Consider the following 24604-nt stretch of genomic DNA (forward strand, 5'->3'; position numbering starts at 1 on the left):
TTCTGTTCACAGTAAATTATCTGAGCAAAGCAGGGTAGGGATGCCAATACAAGCTTCCTTCTGGGCCCCACCAAGATTTCCTGCAGTCTACAGAGAGAAGAGCACAGTGTCTCTTTCACAGATCTGCTTGTTGGAGACTTGTCCTCAAGTTACCAATGACTTTGTTTAATATAGTTCCTTTTTTCTAAATCAGTCTCTTAGGATCATTTCACAGTCCTCACAGAGATACTCCTTCAGCTTCCTCTAATTCCATGGTACTTACCATTTCCTTTTGCTCGCGGTACCTTTCTTATGCCCCGTTTTATGTCTCTTTCCTTCTTGATTCCATTCCCTAACCCCGGCAGGACAGTTGACATCTTTCAAGGCTCTGTTCTCATCTCTTCTTTCTGTGTATATTCATTCATTGTTTTGAAGCTTACTGAAGATGCCTCCCAGTTGGCCACTCTAGCCCTGCTAGACTGCTAAGCCCCATAGATCTAGCTGTCCCAAGAAATCTCTACTTATATGTGTCGCCATAACCTCAAACTCCGTATATCTAGATTTGACTTCATCTTAGTCCCAAGGTCATTCTCATGTCTCTGAATCTTCCCTTTTCTTCATAGAATCATAGAATGGATCTTGGAGATCATCTAGTTCAGGACTCTTAACCTCTTTTGTGTCATGACTCCCTAGAGCATCTTGGTGAAGAATAATGTCTTTAAATGCCTAAAACAAAATGCAAAGGGTGAAAAAGGAAACCATTTCCATTGAAATACATTATCAATAATAAGTCCTGTATTTACCATGTATATATAAAGTGACCAATCTCGGTCTTTATTATTCCACATTTAGCACTGGGCATGTTATGTAGTGCTTTATCATATGTTTTAACTTAACCTTCATGTTTTTACTTTTAAAGTTTGTTTTTTGCTCCACTATAACTATAGTCACTACGTGGCCCAGTGGATAGAGAGCTGAGCCTGTTGTCAGTAGTAACTGAGTTCAAATCCAGCCTCAGACATTTATTAGCTGTGTGATGCTGTACAAGTCACTTAACCTCTGTTTGCCTCAGTTTCCTCATTTGTAAAATGAGGATAATAATAGCCCTTACCTCCCAGGGTTGCTATGAAGATCAAATGAGATAATGATTGCAAAGCGCTTTAGCACAGTGTCTGGCACCTAGTATGTGCTGTATAAATGTTAGGTGTTAATATTCTCAAATTTTAGCTCTTGCCTATTTTGATTGATTTAGGTCTATGAACAGTTTATTCAAAATGCCTCTTACCAATTTAGAATCCAAAAATCTGTTTGTTCAGTATTCCCCATATCATTGCTTATCTCTGATTCCAGTTTGTTACATGTAAAAAAACATTTTTACCATTTTTTTTTTTACATATTTGTGTGTGTATGTGTGTTCCAAATTCTCTCCCTTCTTCTCTCCCCTACCCCTCATTGAGAAGGCAGGCAATTTTATATAGGTTATACATGTGCAGTCATGAAAAATAAAAAAATATGTTTCAGTCTGCCTTCAGATGTCATCGGTTCTTTCTCTGGAGATAGGTAGCTTTTTTTCATCATAAGTCTTTCAGAATTGTTTTGGATCATGCAGTGGCATAACTCTTGAACTGAATTAGTTTCTAATTTGGTTAAAATATAACTAAATTACTTTTGTTTGTCCATGATAGTCACCTCAAAGATAAAGATAATATGTGATTTCAGTGAGGATGCTTTTTTTTTTTTAAGTGAGGCAGTTGGGGTTAAGTGACTTGCCATCTAGCTGCCCCAAGGATGCCATTTTAATCTTGGACACCAATAGTGCTATTTTCTGGTATAGTGATCAACAGACAAGACTCAGAAGAAGTACAAGAGTATAATTCTAGGCTGTTATTTTTCTGTTGCAATAACTTTTCAAACTGAAAAACACAAGACAATGTTGATGGTCTTATCTCGTTAACACCTTCATAGGCATTGTTTCATTTGATCTTAAGAGGGAGACAAGGCAGTTATTAACCATAGCCATTTTACTCATGAGGAAGCTGAGACTCCAATTGAGAATGGCCCAAGGATGACAATAAGGCATCTTATCTGATTCCATGACTAATACTGCTAATCATCCCCCTGGCTCAATTCTCTACTAGAAGTACTAGGCTTCTGAACTTCATCACTCTATATTCTCACTGAACCTTTTAGGCAAATTCCTGCCACCACTCTTTCTTGAGGAGATGTACTTAACTTAATATAAGGACCACATTACAACCCCTTGGATCCCAGCCTTTCTGACCTGCTTTCTGACCTCTCCTGACCTCTGATCTCATGAGAAAAGCTGCACCTCCCATCCTGTTCTACTTAATGGATCCTGCTCTTGTCAGCTCATTTGGTTCAGTTAGGAATGCCACTTATCACATGGAATGCAGCATGTAGAATTAACAAAATTTATTAACAACTTGGGTCCCCTGGTAGCACAGAAACATTACTACAAACCACAGCATGAAGAGAATGAAAGGAGGAATCTGGTAATAAAGAGGGATGATGTGGCTCCACCCTGAAAGGGGGAAGGCATCAGTGGCTCATGTGAAGACGATTGAAAAAACGTGAGGAGGAGATAAAATACAAAATTTTTGCTTTTCACTATCTCCTTCATCCCCCAGAGATCACAGTCAATCACTGTCTTCAGGTCTCTAATTTCCTTTCAGCTCTTCCCACCAGAATGTATAATTGCACCATGACTTTCCCTTCTTTTGTTCTTGAATACTTCTTTTCCAACAGCCTGTCTAAAATATCTATTGGTAATTAACCACATAATTTAGTACTGAATTATCAATGACTTTGTATTGCTTCTTTCATGTGACTTTAGTTTGGTCACTCAGACTAGATCATAAGCTCCTTAGGCCAGGGACTATACATTTTCCTTCCTTTGTAAGTACTACAACATAGTCTAGTGTAACACCTCATAAATTCTCACTTGGGGATAAATCCCCAATCGGCTCTTTTTCTTTAACTGTCCCTTGTTTTTGTGCAAGCATTTTCCATTCCAAGGTTACAAGAACAATTATTATAGTCGGCTTCTAAATACTAATTTATTTGTCTGACTGGACTAAAGGGTAAGATAATAGAATAGAAAAAATGTTTTTAAGGAAATCAAGATCTGAGAAGAAATTTTATCTCTCTGCCTAAGTTTATAAAGAGTAATTTCTCAATTGGTAATCTACAGGTCTCCATTGATGAGAAAAATGAAATGGGACTTGTTTCATCAAGATAGTTTTTGGAAGGTCCAATCACAGAATCTCAAATGTGGAAAAGAAAATCACAGAATATAGACTTGGAAGTGGCCACTGTAGCCATCTGATCCAACCCACCCCCAGATGCAAGGGGGGCTGAGCCCCTCCTCAGAGAATCCATTCTGATTTTGGACAGCTGATTCTTGGGATGGGTTTTTTTCTCCCCAACATCAAACTTGAATTTCCCTCTTTGTGACTTGCACTCAGTGCTTCTGGTTCTGACCTGGAGCCCATAGGACCATTCTAATCCCTGTGCCACATAACAGCCCTTGAGATACTTGAAGCCAGCACAACTCTTGTGTTCCTAATTGAGTCTTTTTTTCTTCAAAAATCCCTTTTCTTTCACTCACTTCCTCAAGTGACATCACTCTGGTTGGCCTCCTGGACATTCTTTTTTCTTTTTATAATTTTTTTTCCCCAATTACATGTAAAAACAATTTTAACACCCATTTTTAAAATTTTGTGTTCCAAATTCTCTTCTTTCCTCCTTCCCCCCACCCCCCCTTAAGAGGGTAAGCAATTGAGTATAAGTTATACATATGTAGTCATGTAAAACATTTCCATTTTAGGCTGTGAAAAAAAAACAGACCCAAAAAAACCTTAAGATAAATAAACTAAAAAAAACCAAAATGATGCTTCAGTCTGTATTCAGATACCATCAGTTCCTTCTCTGGAGATGAATCACATTTTTCATCATAAGTCCATTAGAATTGATCTTGGATCATCGTATTGCTGAGAATAGCTAAGTCAATCACAGCTGAACATCTTACAATACTGCTGTTATTTTGTACACAGTACATTTCACTTTGCATCAAGAGCATCCTGCTCATCATTTCTTATAGCACAATAATGTTCCATCATAATCATATATCACAATTTGTCTAGCTATTCCCCAACTGATGAGCATCCCCTTGATTTCGAATTCTTTGCCACCATAAATATTTTTTTGTACATGTAGGTCCTTTAACTTTTTGGTTTTTATCTCTTTTTGGATACTGACGTAGTAGTGGTGGGATGCATGCTTTTATAGCCCTTTGGCCATAGTTCCAAAGTGCTCTACAGAATGTTTGAATCAGTGTACAACTCTACCAATGGTGCATTAATGTCTCATTTTCCCCATACCCTCTACAACATTTGTCATTTTCCTCGACTGTCCTATTATCCAATCCAGTAGGTATGAGGTAGCACCCCAGAATTGTTTTGACTTCCATCTTTCTAATCAGTAGTGAGTTAGAGCATTCCTCCTGGATATTCTTAAACTGCAAGACTCAGAACTATAGATAGAACTTGAGATGTCTGGTCAGGAGAGAGCATGGAGGGATGGCCCCCCTCTTCCATTTTCCTGGAAACACAAGACCCCATTAGTGGGGTTTTTCATCTTACTTTTGCTTGAAGTGGTGATCTAGCCTTGGCTTAGTAATTTTGGCTGGGGGTTGGGGGGAGATAGTCCAAGGGGGCAAATCCATTGCCTTCTGAGTTGCCCATTCTATGTTAGGACTTCTCTAATGGGAAGGAATTTTCTTTACACTTGAAGAGAAAATGTGCCTCTGAAACTTTCCCCTATTGCTTCCAGTTCTGCCCTTTAACATCAAGCAGAACAAATCACATCTCTCTTTCATATGATGCCCCTTCACATATTTGATGAGAGCTGTTTCAACACCCCATACACACATACTGGGGTCTTTTCTAGACTAAACATTTCCATTTCCTTCAACTGATCATTATCTAGCCTGGTTTCTGGTCCTCTTCATCTTGGTTACTCTTCGGATCATACTCCAGTTTGTCAGTATCCTTCCTAAAATGCAGTACTCACAACTGAACAGTGTTCTTAGTGTGGTCTGATCAGGGCAGACTTCATTGGGACTGTCATCTTGTTCTTCTGGACATCTTACCCCTCTAATCTGAAGTGGCATTTGCTTTTTTTGGCTGTTCTTTTACATTGTTGATGCATCTAGATCTTGTGGTCCACTAAGCCTGCCCCCTTCTTCTTCCCTCACTTCCCATCATTGTCACATCTATAGATTAATGAAGGGCTAGATTTGGGAATCTTAAGTCCTATCTATGACACCATCCCTATGACCTTGGGCACAAGTTACCTGATTTCTTTGAGCCTTGGTATCCTCATCTGTAAAATAGACATAATAATGCATATCCAAAAAGCATTGTTAATGATACAGTGGAGCCACTTAACCTCCCTGTGCCTTCATTTCCTCATCTGTAAAATCAGGAGGTTGGACTAGAGTTCTGTGATTTGAAGAATCTTAAATGAGGTACTCCTTGTAAAGTTCTTTACATATTGTTTTTAGCTGAGGTTTGTTCAGTTTTGTTTCTCTTAAATTTGGCCTGTTATTCTAGACTGTCACGATTCAAGGTCCAGACTCTTACCTCGTTTGTTAGCTGTTACTCTGTTAAGGGGTAAAATTCTAGCTAAACTGTCTAAAATATCTAATGAGTGGTCGCCAATAAATTATAAGCTTTAGCAAGAGTTAGACTTTTAAGCATTTATTAAGGAGAATAAGAATTTGGTAAAGAGAGAGAAAAAGGCCTAGATTTCTATCTATTAAAGGGAGAGCACATTTCTAGCTCCCTTCTCCACCAGAGTCCAGAGGAAAAAAAAAAGCGAGACTGAGCGCCAGTCTCTTCCTTCCTCCTCCCACTAGCCCGCGTCACTTCCTGACTCCTGGTCTTGCCCTCAAAGACCTTCCCTTCATGGGCAGAACTCCTCTACAGTAAGTATCCAGCAGGTGGCGTTATTCCAATCGTTACAGTCCCCCCTGTTGTTCCTCAAGAAACAAAATATTTCCTTGACGGAACAGTAAAAAGAATATAATAACTATTGCTAACTAATAATATGTGAACAACAATATAGAAAAGGAAGAGAGGAAAGTTTTGTCCAGAGGGGCGATTTTTTTTTTTGTCCTCATGAACCGACGCTTTGACATTAGTCTTGCAAAGGGAGGGCCTCTGCAGAGAATACATGTTACAGATGGTGTATATTATAACAGAAAGAGAAAAAAAACAACAAAAACAACAAATCAAAACTGTTCATTTAAAGTCTCTGAAAGTCTTTTCTCAGATGTCCTCTAGGTGTAGTCGTGGAATGGAAGTCTTTTCAGGGGTTGATGTGTGGATGCTGGTAATCAGCCAGGAAAATTTCCTACAAAATTGAGCTTAACACAACTTTAAAATAGCTTTGTCAATAATCAAATCAAACAATGAAAGTTCTCAAAAACATGTCTAAGGGAATTCAGAATCTTAGTTGTTACACATGAAACATATAATAAAACAAAAATTGAACCATTCTTTAAAATTATAATATTACTATAGTCCCCCCCTTATGGAGGGTAATTGAGAAGACAATTGCTGCGATATTAATTATTAAAAATAATTTTTTATCTTTGTTTCATCACTTTTTGCATCATCTGCCTAATTATCCTCATGCCATTATGAGAAATTAAAAAATCTAATATAATTGGTAACAGGTGTCAAGGCCAAATTCAACACTGTATTTATCATGACACCTGAGATAATTATGGGGGTTACCATAAAAGAACAGAGAAATGATGGGATATGAGCATTCCCACACTTGAGCAATATGTACTGCCCATACAGTATGCCAGGCTTAAAATAGGTGGATGGAATATATGTCCATGCCACCGAACATATTGGAAGAAACTGAGTCAGGCTTAATCAGATGCATGGGATTGAGATGTCCATGGCATCAGGCATATAGGAGGGAGCATAGAAGCCAGGTGTAGAAGTGAGATGGGTGGGATCAATACTTCCAGCCATCTGTACAATATATTGTGGGGAAAAATAAAATAAAATATTAAACCAAGAGAATCCAACCTCAACATTTGTCAAAAGCCGTTCCCTTGGCCGTACCTTGACTTCATGCATGTCTCCCCTCATGTGACAGTTCAATGTCTGCTCTTGCATGTATTCCTCTTGTGATTGGATGGCATCTTGGCCAACTGGCATCTGATAACTCAGAATAAAGGCAATTAATGTCTTAAATGATAAGTTCCCATAATTCCAAGTCTCATATGGATTTAAAAATTGAGGATAATAAATGATTGCAAAAAATGTGAATACATCTTGACTCAGAACACAATATATAATTACGTAACAATTTCAAATAATACCCCTGTTTTTTTACTTAGTATATAATTACTTTTGTGAAAAATCAGAACATATTTAAATACAAGTTAAAGCACAACAGAATCTCAAAGAACTTTTACAAATGTTCCCCTCTTTTTTTGGGGGGGGGGAATATGCTTATCAAAAATAATACTTCTAGAATCAATTTACACTTGCCATGGCAACCAATTTGCCAGGGAAATGCTTTAAAGAGTTTGATCAAATAATCAGTTGAGGAAAAAAAAATAACAAAAACAAACAACTCAGAATATGGGAGCACAATACTCCTAGAATTAACATTGTATAATAAAATCAAAACCATCTTGCAATGTTTCAAAATTAGATAGACAAATGAATAGAAGAAAATACACATGGAACAATAAAATACAGTGAAATTCAAACTAAGGAAATCTAAATGAATATGAACTTAATATCAATAAGAGTATTATAAAATATAAACTTGATCACATGACTATAAAAAGCTTTTACAAATATTCTCCTTGTTTTAGAAACTAAGTATAAGACACAATCTCAAAAGCATGAAAATCTCTATGAAAATAAACCCATACCATTAATTTCAAAATGTATATGTAATAGCATAGAAATCCTATGTAACCTCTGAACTGATACTATTAATAATCTGAGTAAATTTAGAACACTTTTGATTCTGATATCTAAAATCCCCAATACTCATATCAATACCTTGCTGCTTACTTCTACATTTCTGTAAAATATATATCCTTCCATGGCAAAAGAAGCAGAGTCTTGAACTATGTTGATGATTGTCATTCTTATTCAACTTCAGTTTTTCTTCTTTAACCCCTCTATATTGTCTGTCAGTCTTTTCACCATACAAATGCTTTATAAGATTACTAATTAAAGACAAAAGCAGGTTAGCAAAATTATGAACAAAACAAGCATATCTGGAATTTAAAGGGTTTTCTAAGGTTGTTTCAGAAGCACAGCCAGGCTGGGGAAGGGCTGAGCCTGAAGCTGCAAATGTAGTTAGAGAAAGTTGAGCATGCGCATCAGATCTCTGGACTTCCCAGGCAGGGGAAGCAATGGGCTTGGCCATAGGAGGAGTAGAGGGTGGGGTCTGGAGAGGAGGGGAGGGACCAGAGCAATTTGAATCAGACTTGATTTTGAACTCAGGCCTGGATTCCTCTTCCCCCACTTTGCCTCCAGGTGCTAGGGAATTAAAAGCTTCAAGAGGGTGGGTCATTGCCTCCAGGCATGCAAAATTAAAGCAACAATTACTGTTAGAACTGGGAAAAGCTGCGGGAATCTCTTCAGGTTTCTCTGAAAAAGCATGGTTGGGAGAGGGAGAGATATTTCCTTATGTGAGTAAGTTGCTGGCTCTCAAAGCATTAACATGATCTTATCTCCCATTTGTCTGGTTAAACAGACTAAAATCAAAAATAGGGTAATTAGGGAGTTTAAAAGGTCCATTCGAAAAAATTTAAAGGGAAAACACCTGGCAATTCAGCAGTACTTAAGATTTAGGTTAGGGTAGGGGAAATTTCTTACCCAACCAGAAGATCAGAAGACTGAGGTTTAGCTTATCCCTTCGTGGTCGCCATCTGTTAAGGGGTAAAATTCTAGCTAAACTGTCTAAAATATCTAATGAGTGGTCGCCAATAAATTATAAGCTTTAGCAAGAGTTAGACTTTTAAGCATTTATTAAGGAGAATAAGAATTTGGTAAAGAGAGAGAAAAAGGCCTAGATTTCTATCTATTAAAGGGAGAGCACATTTCTAGCTCCCTTCTCCACCAGAGTCCAGAGGAAAAAAAAAAGCGAGACTGAGCGCCAGTCTCTTCCTTCCTCCTCCCACTAGCCCGCGTCACTTCCTGACTCCTGGTCTTGCCCTCAAAGACCTTCCCTTCATGGGCAGAACTCCTCTACAGTAAGTATCCAGCAGGTGGCGTTATTCCAATCGTTACAACTCTCAAATGTGTCATTTGCCAAGAATAGGTGCCTGTAGCACTTCCATAGAGAGTTCTTTCCAAGCTGGACATTAGTCCATTAATGACTTTTCTCTGATTGCAGTCATTCAGCCATCTCATCCACAAGGCTATTCTAAGAGACTTTGTTGTTTGTCATAGTATACATCCTAGGCTAGTAGAAGCAGTCTCTGTGCCTTCACCAGTGATTGATAACCTTGGTTTTCACCTCTGCATCATGAGGAGCTGTGCCAGGAGGACCAAGAGAGGTCTTGCCCTGTTTTATCACTGTGATTTTTTCTGACTCTCAAAAAATGAGAAGGTAGTTCCAGGTAACTCTTGATTACACACATCTAATGGGAGTTTTTAGTCTTTATGGGATAAACAGAATCAAAATTGTGCCATTTTAAGAGAGATCCTTTTAAAACATTTTGGAAGCAGGGCAGCTAGGTGGTGCAGTGGATAAAGCACCAGTCCTGGATTCAGGAGGACCTGAGTTCAAATCCAGCCTCAGACACTTGACACTTACTAGCTGTGTGACCCTGGGCAAGTCACTTAACCCTCACTGCCCTGGGGGAAAAAAACAACACACCACTATCTTGGAAGTATTTTAAGTTTTAGAAAAATATAACCAAGCAACCTGTCGTTGCAGTTTTTGCTTACTTCATTGCGGTTCTCTTGAATGTTAGTTTCTTGCAGTATCTTTCTGATTCCATCACAAAGTAAAAATTCTTATTTTAACATTTGGGTTCAAGTATAGCATTAATATATCTTTTCACATAAAAACTTAATATGAACTTTTGGAATTACACACAGGAATGGTTCTTCATTTACAAGATGAATATTACTCAATTTACATATCTTGTCTTTAACCCAGTTGTTGGGGGAAGGGAGGAAAATCAATACTACTTCTGCACACACACATTTCTACTTATCTCATACCTGCCGTCCAGTACAACCCCAAAATTTGTTCAGTGTCCAGGGCATGTATTATTCACTCATTTAACAAACCTTTTCGAGGCCTGCTATGAGTAAGGTGTTTATCTAGGACTATGGCAGAATTCCTTCAGAGGAGATTGCTTTTTTGCCAACCATTGACAACATCAAGTGATTGCGAAGAGGAGAGGGAACTTAAAACTGGAAGGTGTCGAAGCTGGTGGCCCCTGGAAAGCAACCCTAAGGGAGAGTGAAACATCCTGGAGACTGTGATAGGAGGCAGAGGTGATAGGAAAATCAAGTGAGACACAGCATTTTTGGAACACTACTGGGTACCTACCATATACATGGAGGTGAATCTGTTATCTGTTTGTTCAAGTAGCATTTGACAGGAGCTAGTGTCCCTTCTTCGCCAAGCATACATCTGGAACTTGTCTTACTTCTCATTTTCTCTTGTGTTAAACAGGGTAAACCTCCTTATGCTGCTTCAGCAGAAGAAGTGGCCAAAGAACTTAAGTCAAAATCAGAGGAATCTAAATCCTCAGTCGTGTCTTCAGATGGATCCCTGGCTGAAAATGGAGTAGTGAATGAGGAGAAACCAGCTTCCCAGATGAATGGGAATGCAGCAGATGGCAGGGCTTCCAACCAGTCTGAAAGTGCCTTGAGTAATGACTCTAAAATGTGCAATACAAATCCTCACTTAAATGCACTAAATGCAGACAGTGTTTGCCATAAAGATGATACTCTTGAGGCAGCTGTCTTAAAAAAAGAAGAGTAAACTTATTTTTTATAGAGGGTGAAGGATGTTGGAATGGTAAGGATTAGGAATATCTGGAAAGAAAGAGAGCCTACAGTTATGTACATTTTTTCCTTTCCGTAAGAGAAAAATGAGGACTTTGGAAATTCGGATCCCTCTTTGATGTCAGAGATTTAAACAACACATTTTTAGTTTTAACCAGTTGTAGTCAAAATGCTACAATAAAACACACAAAAAAAAGAAAGAAAATGAAGAGCATTTGACTCCCGCACTTAAAAATGAAGTATACATAAAGTTTAAACTGGTTATGACAAAAGCTTGTAGTTTTGTTTCTTGAAATATAAAGAAAACAAATTTTGGCAGTCTTTAAGTATATATAGCTTAAAATATAATTTTTAGTATTTGGCACCATATGTATGCCATTATATTTGATTTTGCATTACTGTGTCACAATAAAAGCTTTCTTTAAGGCTTTGATTTCATGATTATGAAAAAAATAAGGCACAACCACAGTTTTTCTTTCTTACTTAAAATTTCATCACTGTTGATGTGGTTCTTTTGTGTTAAAAATGTGCAACTATCGAAACTAAAAATTCTAGAGTAATCTTGCAGTTCTGCTGATTTTCACTCTACAGTACGTCATACATACTTTACAAGCAAGTTCAATGGAGATAAACTTGAAATCATAGAAGATGCAAATGACCTTTCAAAATCAACACAATGTGTTCTGAAACTTTTTGTGACTAATACCATGCATCCGTGATCAATGAACTATGTGGTTTTGAATCGGACGTAGACCATTAGTACTACTATTTGAGCTAAACTTCTGCATGGTTCATAATTTTTAAAGTGTGTAGTTAATATTATGCATGTTATTGTCCTTTCTTCCATTCTTACAAGTACTGTGCCCATTTGCAAAACAAAAAAGCTAATAATCAGTAATAGTCCTATAAAAGATGTTAACTATGTTTAGTCATTGACTGATCTTGCTCTAACCTTAAAATTTTGTGATTATTGACCTCTGTTGCATTTATTCTAAAACTTAAAAAAATTATCTAGCCGTTTTGAATATCAACGTTACCCTGGTGTACTCATTGCTGTATGCATTATTGTTCTCTGTTGCTGTTTTATGCCTTCATATTAGCAAATATGAAATTCTGTGAAAAACAAAAAAAAAAGCTTTGATCTTCAAAAACTACCCCCCTTCTGTAGCAGGAAACAAATTGCTTGTTCTTGAGAACTTTCCCATCAAGAATTTAGTATAAGCAAATATACCTGTATCATTTTGATGTTTTTGTTAGTGTTTCCAAACTTAATGTACTTCGAAATCAGAATCATTTCTTTATATTCGTTTTCATATAATTCTCCTGATGCTCTTCATCACACATTAGTGATCAGAAATGAGGTGTAATTCCCCATTCCCTGCCCGCAAGAGCTAAGTAGGTATCTTAATGTAAGTTGAAGGGAGTTCTGCCCTAACTCATGGATTGTGCAAGAATGAACTACTGTTGGGTTTGATTGACTGTAGATGGATTGTGGTGTGGTGTATTTGAAGGCTATTGAATGCAACTTACAATGCTTAATAAAAATCTTTATTCTTTTAGTATAAACTATAGTATGCCTTTTTAATCCAATTTTTAAAGAGTACCAGCCAGGTATTTACACACATTTCAGCAAAGTTAATGACACAGATTTTACTACTTATTTAAGAGCTTTGGTAAAGTGAATATTTTCCTTTTAGATATTTAATAACAATTCAGGACTTAAAAGCCTAGATAAGGGATCATTAACCATGTGGCAGCTAATAAAGAAGTATACAGATGTAACTGGCTATTGAGCATTTTATTGCTAAACTAAATGGAAGAGGAGGACCAGAATTACATGTGCCATCTTGTAAACTGGACTTAGGAATGAAAGGATGAACACATTGGGAAATGAACAGAAGTTATTTTAGTCCCCAAATGTGAATTGTGTGATTGTTACTATACCAGATTTTAATTTCCAGTAGTACTGAAGACTGCTTCTTTGTACAGTTCAAGACATTATTTACTCCAGGATCTAGGGATTAAGTCTTATGCATAGTTTGCATACTTCATTACATTTAAAGATGCACCATATATCATTGTGTACACTGGATGTGAATTGAATTAGATGTAATCAGATCAGTATGGTGCTTTTTTAATGAGATTTCAGTTAGTGTTAATCCATAAATACATATATATATAGTATGAGAAACCACATTCCTTTCTCCTAGGGCTTTGATTCTCTCATCATTGCTACTTCTTGTAGCCAGAACTTGGGGGAGAGGCAGCATTGATGAAATAGATGAAGAAGGCCATTCTCAGAGACAGAATGACCCTAGGTCCCACCTCTAGGACATAGTGAATATCCCAGAACAAGTGATTTAACCACTTAGTTCCCTCACAGTATTTAATAAGACAATAAGATGCATAGTTGCCATGCAGAGGTAATATTCTAACTCATACCTCCTTACACAATGAATTCATATCCTAGAAAAGGGAAGAGTTTCCCTTAAATTTGAGGTCAAGAAAGAAACATAGACTATTGCCAAGAAGATTTATGAAAAGATACTATCCCACCTACTTTTTTGAAGAGGTGGGATTTCTATGTTTGGGGTTTTTTTTTTTTTTTTACATTTACTACTCATATTTTTTTCAATTTATGGATTGGTTTTACTGATTTTCTTTCTCTTAAATTATTTGTTATATGAGATGACTTGGGGAGGGAGGTACAGAGAGAAATTTGAGTGATAGAAAAATAAAAGATCAAAAAATTTATTTAAAGTAAAAAATATAGAATGCCAAGAGAGAAGATTTAATTTCTAACTACGAGTAGTAGATTTAGCCTTAGAATGCTCAAAGAAAGAATTGCCACTATGGTCACTTCATCATAATAGCATTCACATAGCAAATTAAGGTTTATAAGTTACTTTCATATAATATTTAAACATTAATCAAGCATTGACTTAGCACCTATGATGTGTCAGGCACTGTGCTAGGCATGGTGTATGTAAATAAAAATAATGAAACAATCCCTAATCACAAGGAATTTGCAACACATTCCTACTTGTCTGTGTACTGTGCTAAATACTTTACAAAGATCTCATCTTCACAGCAACCCTGGGAGGCAGGTGCAGTTTCTTGTTGTTCAGTCATGTCTGACTTTGTGACCCCTTTGGGGGGTTTTCTTGGCAGAGATACTGGAGTAGTTTGCCCTTTCCTTCTTGAGGAACCTGGGGCAAACAGGGTGAAGTGACTTGCCCGGGGTCACACAACTAGTTAGTGTCTGAGGCCAGATTTGAACTCAGGAAAATGAGTCTTCCTGACTCCAGGCCTGGTGCTCTGTGCACTATACCACCTTGGCCAGTAGCAGCAGCAGCAAACCAGAACTCTGTAGTGTGGCAGCTACAGGGTTGTCCACTCTGCTCAACAAATGTTCTTATCATCCTCATTTTATAGATGAGAAAAGTGAGGCAGACAGCTTAAATGACTTGCCCAGGGTCACACAGTAGGAAGTCTGTTTCTGAGGCCAGATTTGAATTCTAGTCTTTCTAATTCCAGTTCCAGTGCTCTATCCACTGCCAGCGTAGATGGTCCATCGTAAACATTCAGTTAATTGGAGCCCCAACTAGCTCACATACTGGAATAAAAACTCATATAGTGACTTTGAGATCATATGGGCAACAAGATATAGAATACTAGATGTTTTCTCTGATCCCCATGACCTCTCAGGCCTCTCCAAAGCAGGAATTATGCACCAAAGATAAAGCAACTTCTGCTGTCTCTGTGATCTGAGACACCCAGAATCCCAAAGGTTTTTTTAAAAAATGAAGTGATGCACTGAGCTCACTCAGGACTACCCCCCCACACACCTCCCATGCCACTTGCTGTGTAGCTACTCTAGTAGATCCAAAGACTTGATGCAGTCTTTTCACAAAACCCAGTGCATTGCTCTGCTTCCCCCTCCCATTTTTCCAGTGCTATAAAGAATCCAATTCCAGGCTGGGGACATTTGTTCCACAAAAGCAAATGTGTGTTGGGGGCCACGATATCCAGTATTTCAGCAGAGAACTCCTTAGTACCAGTGTTGTAAAAGAACTGCTGTTGCCAGAGTAAACAACCCTTCAGCTTCTGCACTGCAGAGCTCTGGTTTGCTGCTGCTGCTGCTGCTGCTGCTTCGGCTGCTACTGGCCAAGACACTGAGAAACAACACTGCAGGACAGAAAACTGAGTTGGGGGGTGGGGGTGGGGGCCAGCCTAGATAACACTCTTCAGCATCCAACAGGGGCCATTTCTACAGATGTATAGAGAGGCAGCTAAGTGGCACAGTGGATAAAGCACCAACCCTAGATTCAGGAGGACCTGAGTTCAAATTCAGCCTTAGACACCTGGCACTTACTAGCTGTGTGACCCTGCAAAAATGAATGAAAAAAAAAGAAAGAATATAGATGTGTAGAGACAATCAGAAGGACATAAGACAAAAAACGTGAAATTAAATAGCATTTGCAAAAATTCCCAGGTCACCTCTGGGGAAAAAAATGCAACAGTAGAAACTTCAAATTTAACCAATTCAGAAGCAAAAAGTTGCTCAAGCGATCAGGAGAAAGACTTTGAAATATAAAAGAAAGGAAATCTGAATAACATAAGACTATATTTTGCACCCACCAGAAAATGCAGAGGTGTGTTCTGAGAGTACTGGAACTCAAGATGCAGCTCAGAGTGACTTACCCTGTAAAGTCTGAGCTTCACTATAAATGGAGGAAGATGTTCAATAACAAATGTATTTGAAACATTTTTAGAAAAACAACTGCTGATTTTTTTGCTTCTCAAATACCCCAGACAACAGAAGTTTAGGAGGAATGAATAAATATAGCTTCCAAGGACTGGGACGGCAACAGTGATTAACAGACTAGTTAGAGACTTCTTTCTAAATGTACACAAGACAAGGGAAGGTGAGAGGCCAGAGGAAGTCACAGTGAAGAGGTGGGCCTGTGACATCATGGACAGAACCTGGTGAATCAAGGGGTTTTTTTTGTTTGTTTGTTTTTGTGGGACCATAATACAACATGGAAGGTATGGGGAAAGAGGGAGCAGGAAGAAAGAGAGGAATGTGTGATGTGCCTAGGTCAAACAAAGGCTAGCACTAAGGGACAAGTGACCCCTATAGTCTCAGAACCTGCAGGAAAGTGGGTGAGGAATGGAGGCAAGGCTGAAAAGGGGGAGACAGGAAAGAGGGCTTACTTTGGTGGGAGGAGGTTCCACTAATGTTCCAATGAGTGAAGAGATGTTATATGAAGGGAGATGGGAACCTTGCCCTAGGTATAGTTTGGGGGATTGGTACGTATGAAGTCCATTTATCATACCTTGGGAGGGGGTGGAACTTCTGGGGCTAACCAAGGCACACTGGGGAATGGGAGAACATGGGCCCAGGGAGATTTTGAGACATGGGGGAGGGGGGAGTAATTCGGGGTGTGTATATAACAGTGGTGGGCTTCATAATCAAGGAAGTGGAGAGCTATCCAGGGCATTGCTCTCTGACATCTGCAAAAATTGGCATTGTTCCATGAGGCACAATGAAAAGGGAGGGACTCCTCATGGATTCCTCTTTTACCTTGCCTAGAGAGTAGTCTAGAATAGATAGCTTAGAAGTTTTGCATGAGGAATAGAAATTAGAGAGATTGGATATTTATTGGGGTCACAAACCAGAGGATAAGGGAGTAGAATAGGCAGAGAGGATGGATAATGAAGAGTAAGAGAAATCCTTTGTGAAAAGGGGTGCAAAAACGAAGTTTAAAATCTAACGAATAAAGCTACTTTTAGGAGAGGAGAAAAGGGGGAATCTGTTTGGCTAAGAGAAGGGAAAGGGGGAGAGGGAGATTATGTAACCAGATAAAAAACAAAAGAGAAAAAGGAATAAGCAAAACTCCAGAGCAAAAGGGTCAATAAATGAGAAGATGGGATCAGGGGTGAGGGGAAGAGAGCCAGCAACATTTTTAAAAAGGATTAAAGTATAGAAAGGAGCATAGGCACTGTACTAACAGCATGTGGGGGGGGGGAGTCATAACTTGGGTGAAAAAATTTTAGAGACAGATGGAGGAAAATATAAATCTAACATAACTTCAAATCTGAATGGATTAAACAATACAATAAAATGAAAAAGTCACAGATTGGATAAGAAAACAAAACCCTACAATCTTTTGCTCATAAGAAACACATTTAAAAAAACAGATTCACAAAATAAAACTGGAGTGGAAAAATATTCTTATACATCAAATGAATCCAAAAAAAGCAGGACTTGCAATAGAATGATTCTATCTGACAAAGCAAAAACAAACTTCAAAAATTAAAAGGAACAAGTAAGGAAACTACATTATGCTGAAAGGAACTATAAACAAAAAACCAATGTCATTATTAAACTTACATGCTTCATATGCCTCAGCGTCCAACTTCATAAAGGAAATATTATTTGAACTATAAGAAGACAATAGAACAACAATGACAAGAGACTTCAATATCCCACTCTCAGTTTTGGATAAATCTAACAATGTTAATAATGAAAATGTTGAACTGAACAAATTGTTAAAGAAACAAGTTAAAAGACTATGGAATATTCTAAATGGGAGAGCAAAAGAATACATATATTTCTCAGAATCACATGGAACTTTATTTTTATTGACCATGTACTAAGGGACAAAGATATTGCCAACATTAAAATGTAAAAGGACAGAAATAGTTAATACATCCTTTATAGGCCATAACAAAATAAAAATCAAAATTGGTTCAGAAACCACAAAGAAAGAGATAAAGAAAATGGAGACTTAACAATGAAATCTTAAATAATGAATGAGTCATAAAACAATAACTATATAAAAGTTCATCATATGATAATGATGAAACAACATACCAAAATTTCTAGATGGGAACTGAAACAATTCTGAGGGGCAAATAGCTACATTGCAAACTACATTCCAAGTAACTACAAAATGCATAAAATATTTGGGATTTAACCTACCAAAGCACACAAAAGACTCATTTAGATTCGATTACAAAGTACTCCTTAAAGAAATAAAGAACACCTTAAATAGTTGGAGGAATATTCAATGTTTGTGGCTAGACCATTGCCAATATAATAAAAATTACATTACTACCAAAATTAATTTAAACTTTTAATGCCATACCAATCAAATTACCAAGGGCATACTTTATAGAACTTGGTAAAAGAATAATTCATTTGGAAAAAGAAAAGAATATAAGGAAAATGATGAATAGGGAATAGTACTTCTTGACCTTGAACCATATCATAAAGCAACAGTCATTAAAACTTATTTGTTTTAAAACATATAGCTTGGGCAGCTAGGTGGCACAGTGGATAAAGCACCGGCCCTGGATTCAGGAGTACCTGAGTTCAAATCCGGCCTCAGATAGTTGACACTTACTAGTTGTGTGACCCTGGGCAAATCACTTAACCCCCATAGCTCTGCAAAAAAACAAAAAGAAACCATAGCTCATTGAAACAGACTAGTCAATTTAGAATCAGAAACAACAGAACTCAATAACCCAGTCTTTGATAAATCACCTGGGTAAAAACTCCTTATCTGATAAATACTGCTAAGAAAACTGAAAAACAGCCTGGCAGAAATTAGGCTAAAGTCAACACCTTATACTGGGTAGTTAGGTGGCACAATGGACAAAGTGCCAGGCTTGCAATTGGAAAGATTTGTTTTCTTGAATTCAAATCCAGCCTCAGACACTTTTAATAGCTGTGTGACCCTGGTCAAGTCACTTAATCCTGTTTGCCTCAGTTTCTCATCTGTAAAAGGAGCTGAAAAAGGAAATGGGAAATCACTTCAGTATCTTTGCCAAAAACAAAACAAAACAAAAAAACAACCCAAATGGAGTCACAGAGTCAGACATAACTGAAACAACTCAATACCACCACCGTATAACACATTCTACAATACATTCTAAATGGATATGCAGCCTTAAGTATTAAATATCATGTACTTCTCATAGCTATGTGTAAGAAATATAAGCCTAACCAAACAAGATATAGAGGCAATTACAACAGATAAAATAGATAACTTTGATTACATGAAATTGAAATCTTCTACACAGACAAAATTAACACACCAAGGATAAGCAGGGAATTGATTGAATGGGAATAAAATTTTGTATCAAATTCCTCTAATAAGGGTTTGGAGCTAAGATATATAAACAATATATGTGGGGCAGCTAGGTGGCGCAGTGGATAGAGCACCGGCCCGGGAATCAGGAGTACCTGAGTTCAAATCCGGCCTCAGACACTTAACACTTACTAGCTCTGTGACCCTGGGCAAGTCACTTAACCCCAACTGCCTCACTAAAAAAACAAAAACAAAAAGCAAACAAACAATATATGTGTATGTATGTACGTATATAGGACAGTCATTTCTCGCTATATAATTGGTCAAATGATATGAACAATTGCAAAGTATTCACAACCTTGTGACAGAAAGCTACAAATCACTAATGGATAAGAGAAATGCAAATCAAAACAAGCCTGAGTTTTTACCTCACACCCTGTAAATTGTAAAAAAATGACCCTGCTCCCCCCTACTCCCTTTTTCCCCCAATCGCAATACTCAGTGTTGGAAGAATTGGGAAATGATGAGTAAGGTCAGTGGAACTGTGAAAATGGTACAAACCATTTTGGAAAGCAATTTGGAATTAATCCAAATAAAGTGACTAAAATATTCTTGCCCTTTTAATGAGAGATTCCATTCTTGGGCATATACACCCCAATAAAAGAAGCCATCTATAAGAAGAAAGTCCCTATATCCACAAAAATATTTATAGCAGCACTTTTTGTGATAGCAAAGAATTGGAAACAAAGTAGATACCCATCAATTGGGAATGCTAAGCCAATTGTGCTACGAATGTAATGGAATATTACTGTGCTGTAAGAAATATGTGTGCCCTGGATTCAGGAGGACCTGCATTCGAATCCAGCCTCAGACACTTGACACTAGCTGTGTGACCCTGGGCAAGTCACTTAACCCCAATTGCCAAAAGAAAGAAAGAAAGATGTGTGACACTTCGCACCTACCAGTGGCAAATATTAAAGAAAGGGGGGGAATGGGGAAACATTGGATGTTGGAGAAGACTGTTGGTGGAGTTGTGAAAAGATCCAACCATTCTGGAGAGTAGTTTGGAACTATGCCCAAAGGGCTACCCTTTGATCCAGCAATACCACTGCTAGGTTTTATCCCAAAGACCTCCCCAAAAAGAGAAAAAGACCTATTTGTACAAAAATATTTACAGCAGCTCTTCTTGTGGTGGCTAAGAATTGGAAATCAAAGGAATGCCCATCAGTTGGGGAATGGCTAAACAAAGTGTGGTATATGATGGTGATAGAATGTTAATGTGTTATAAGAAATGACAAGCAGGATGACTTCAGAAAGTCCTGGAAAGACATGTATGAAATGACGTATAGTGAAATGAGCAGAACCAGGAGAACATTGTGCACAGAGACAGCAATATTGTTTGATGAAGAACTGTGATGGCTTAACTATTCTCAGCAATACAATGATTCAAGACAATCCCAAAGGACTATTGATGAAACATACTATCCACCTCCAAAGAAAGAACTGCTATTGATGGAATAGACTGAAGCATGCTATTTTTCACTTTCTTTTATTTTTTTTCCTTTTAATCAAGTTTTCTTGTATAAAATGGCAAATATGGTAATGTTTTACATTATCATACATGTATAAACCATATCTGATTATTTGCCACCTCAGGAAGGTAGGGAGGGGAGGGAGGGAAAGAGGGATAAAAATTGGGACCCCAAACTATGAATAAAAATGTTTTTTAATTAAAAAGGAAAAAAGGGGGGGGTTCAACTAGATGGTGCAGTGGATAAAGCACTGACCCTGGATTCAGAAGGACCTGAGTTCAAATTTGGCCTCAGACATTTGACACTTACTAGTTGTGTGACCCTGGGCAAGTCACTAAACCCTCATTGCCCCACCAAAAAAATTTTAAAAATTTACAATTAAAAAAGGGGAAAAAAGACATATGTGTGACAAATACAGAAAAGCATGAAACGATGTTTATGAACTGATTCAGAATGAAGCAGAGCCAAGAGGATCAAGCAAGACTCAGATGAAGTTATATGAAAGGGTACTTCCAACCCTACTCCACCTTCATGGAGGTGGGAGATCCATAGGTGTTACACATTGCATAGATTTTTGGAGTTTTTCAATGTCTTGATTTGTTAAGATTTTTTTCCCCTCGCTAAATATGTACAATTTGTTATATGGGATAGCTCTCTGGGAGGAGGAAGTGGGGGGTATACTTGGAATAATTAAAATAATGTAAGAAACAAGTTATCTATATATTTTATAAGGCTTAAATTGCTAAATAATTAAGAATACTGATTTTTATTTTATTTTTAAAAACATACTACACACAATTGATGCTTGAATACTTGCTGAACAAATGAATAACTTTTATGGTGTTCTTTAAAATTATTTAGTATTTTCTTTTTCCCCAATTACATGTAGAAACAATTTTTTTTTTTTTTGCGGGGCAATGGGGTTAAGTGACTTGCCCAGGATAGAAACAATTTTTGATATTTGTTTTTAAAACTTTGAATTCCAAATTTTCTCCCTCCCTCCCTCTCTACACTCCACATTGAGAAAGCAAGAAATTCCATGCAAAACATATCCATATTAGTCAGGTGAAAGAAAACAGACAAAAATAAATCAAGAAAAATGAAGTAAAAAAAATGATGCTTCAATTTGTATCATCAGTTATTTCTCTGGGGATGAATAGCATTTTCTATTATATGGCCTTCAGAATTCTCTTGTATCATTGTACTGCTGAAAATAGCTAAGTCATTCACAGCTGATCATCTTAAAATATTGCTGTTACTTTCTTTACAATACATTGCACTTTGCATAAGCTCATGTAAGTCCAGGTATTTTTGGAGAGTATCCTGCTCTTCATTTCTTTTTCTTTTTTTTTTTTCTAGTGAGGCAGTGGGGGTTAAGTGACTTGCCCAGGGTCACACAGCTAGTAAGTGTCAAGTGTCTGAGGCCGGATTTGAACTCAGGTACTCCTGACTCCAGGGCCGGTGCTCTATCCACTGTACCACCTAGCTGCCCCCTGCTCTTCATTTCTTAAAGCACAATCGTAGTCCATCATAATCACATACCACAATTTTTTCAGCCATTCCTCAATTGATGGACATCCCCTTTATTTCCAATTCCTTGCTATCAGAAAAGAGCTGCTATAAATATTTTTGTACATATAGATTTTTTTCCTTTGGATGTAGACCTAGTAGTGGTATTGCTAGGTCAAAGAGTATGCATTGTTTTATAGCCCTTTAGAGCATAATTCCAAATTGCTCTACAGAATGGTTGAATCCATTTACAATTCCACCAACAATGAATTAATGTCTCATTTTCCCCACATCCCCTCTAATATTTGTCATTTTCCTCTTCTGGCCTATTAGCCAATCTAATAGGTATGAGGCAGTACCCCAGAATTGCCTGATGGCACACTTCATTGTTAATGTTTTATCTCCACTAAACTATATAGCTTTTGTGGGAAGGGATAGGAATTCATTTTTGTATTTGTATTTCCTACAATACTTTTTACCTAGATACTTAAAAGGATCTGTGATCTCATTGACATGAGTACCTTCTCCAGTGGTGCTCAAAAATCTACCCAGAACTTCTCATCCTATGAGGCTCTAGTCCATATATTCCCATGAATCTGCCACAAATGGTCAAGACAATGTGCAAAGACCCTTGTTCTAGATGTCTTGACATTGTGTGGAGGTAATAATGGAGCAAAAGGGTTGTCAACTAGTTATTGCTTATTCATACCACATGACTGGCTTACTTCTCCTAATAAGACATCTCCTTGTTAAGACCTTTTAGGGGCAGTTGGGTGGTGCAGTAGGTAGGGCACCAGCCCTGAATTCAAGAGGACCTGATTTCAAATCTGGCCTCAGACACTTGACACTTACTAGCTGTGTGACTCTGGGCAAGTCACTTAACCCTCATTGCCCCTGGCCCTCCCCCTAAAAAAAAAAAGTGAGTGAAAGCATTTTTTTTATATGGCCTTAGATAGCTTTGATTACTTCATCTGAAAGCTTCATATTTTTTTATCATTTATAAATTTGGGGAATGGCTCTTATTTTTTTTATATAAATTTGACTCAGTTCTCTATCTGTTTTGGAAATAAGGCCTTTCTTGATCAGAGAAACTTGCTTCAAATTTTCTTTCATAGTTACTATTGCTAATTGTATTTCTTTCCATCCTATTCACGCCGCCATCTATTCTGTTCTCTCTCACCTTTCACCCTGTCTCTTCTCAAAAGTGTTTTGCTTCTGACTCTACCCTCCCCCAGGCAGTATGTCATTAATGCCATAAGGGGTCAAGTGCCTTAGAAGCTCAGGGGATGGTAGAGCCTTTCTGACTAGAAAAAATTTTGTGGAGGAGGTGGCTTTTTTTTTTTTTTTAGTGAGGCAATTGGGGTTAAGTGACTTGCCCAGGGTCACACAGCTAGTAAGTGTCAAGTGTCTGAGGCCGGATTTGAACCCAGGTACTCCTGACTCCAGGGCCAGTGCTCCATCCACTGAGCCACCTAGCTACCCCAGGAGGTGGCTTCTTAAAAGACAAGTAGGATTGAGGGGATGCCCATCAGTTGGGGAATGGCTAAACAAGTTGTAGTATATGAATGTAATGGAATGCTCTTATGCTGTAAGAAATGATAAGCAGATGGATTTCAGAAAAATCTGGAAAGACTTACATGAATTGATGCTGAGTGAAATGAGCAGAACCAAGAGAATATTATACACAATATCAACAACATTGTGTGATGATCATCTTCTCAGCAATACAATAATTCAAGACAATGCCAAAAGACTTATGGTGGAAAATGCTCTCCACACTCAGAAAAAGAACTATGGAGTCTGAATGCAGATTAAAGCATACTATTTTCACTTTTGTTGTTGCTTTTTTGTTATTGTTGTTTATTCTTTCTTGCATTTTTCTGTTTTGTTCTAATCTCTTACAACATTACTAATGTGAAAATATGTGTAACATTATTGTAATGTATAACCTATATCAGATTGCTAGCTGGCTTTGGGAGGGGGGATGTTTGTAACGACTCTTTTGTTGTGGCAAAAAATTAAAAAGTAACAGGAAGTCCATCGATTAGGGAATGGCTAAAATGGTATAGAAATGTAATGGAATACTATCATGTGTAATTTAAATGACAGTTAGAAGCTCTTTTTTTATAGTAAAGAAATGGAAGGGGCAGCAATGGATAAAGCACCAGCCCTGGATTCAGGAGGTCCTAAGTTCAAATCCAGCCTCAGACATTTGACACTTACTAGCTGTGTGACCCTGGGCAAGTCACTTAACCCCTCATTGCCCTGCAAAAAAAGAAAAAGAAATGGAAACAAAAGAGAAGTCCATCAAACTGAATAAATTGTTTGATATGAGTATAATGGAATATTGTTGCATCATAAAAAATGACAAAGGAATAATTTTAGAGAA

The 24604-nt window shown here is 37.6% G+C and overlaps 1 protein-coding gene across 1 annotated transcript in view; it reads left to right on the plus strand.

Moving 5' to 3' along the window:
* Positions 1–12641, plus strand: part of FAM120A (family with sequence similarity 120A) — a 156247-nt gene extending 143606 nt beyond the window's left edge. Inside the window, 1 exon segment of the mRNA XM_043984196.1 lies at positions 10741–12641. Within this exon segment, the coding sequence (XP_043840131.1) occupies positions 10741–11052 (312 nt within the window). The 3' untranslated portion in view covers positions 11053–12641.
* Positions 12642–24604: the final 11963 nt, after the last annotated feature.

This window comes from Dromiciops gliroides, chromosome 1 (genome assembly GCF_019393635.1).
Source record: "Dromiciops gliroides isolate mDroGli1 chromosome 1, mDroGli1.pri, whole genome shotgun sequence".
Classification (NCBI taxonomy): domain Eukaryota; kingdom Metazoa; phylum Chordata; class Mammalia; order Microbiotheria; family Microbiotheriidae; genus Dromiciops; species Dromiciops gliroides.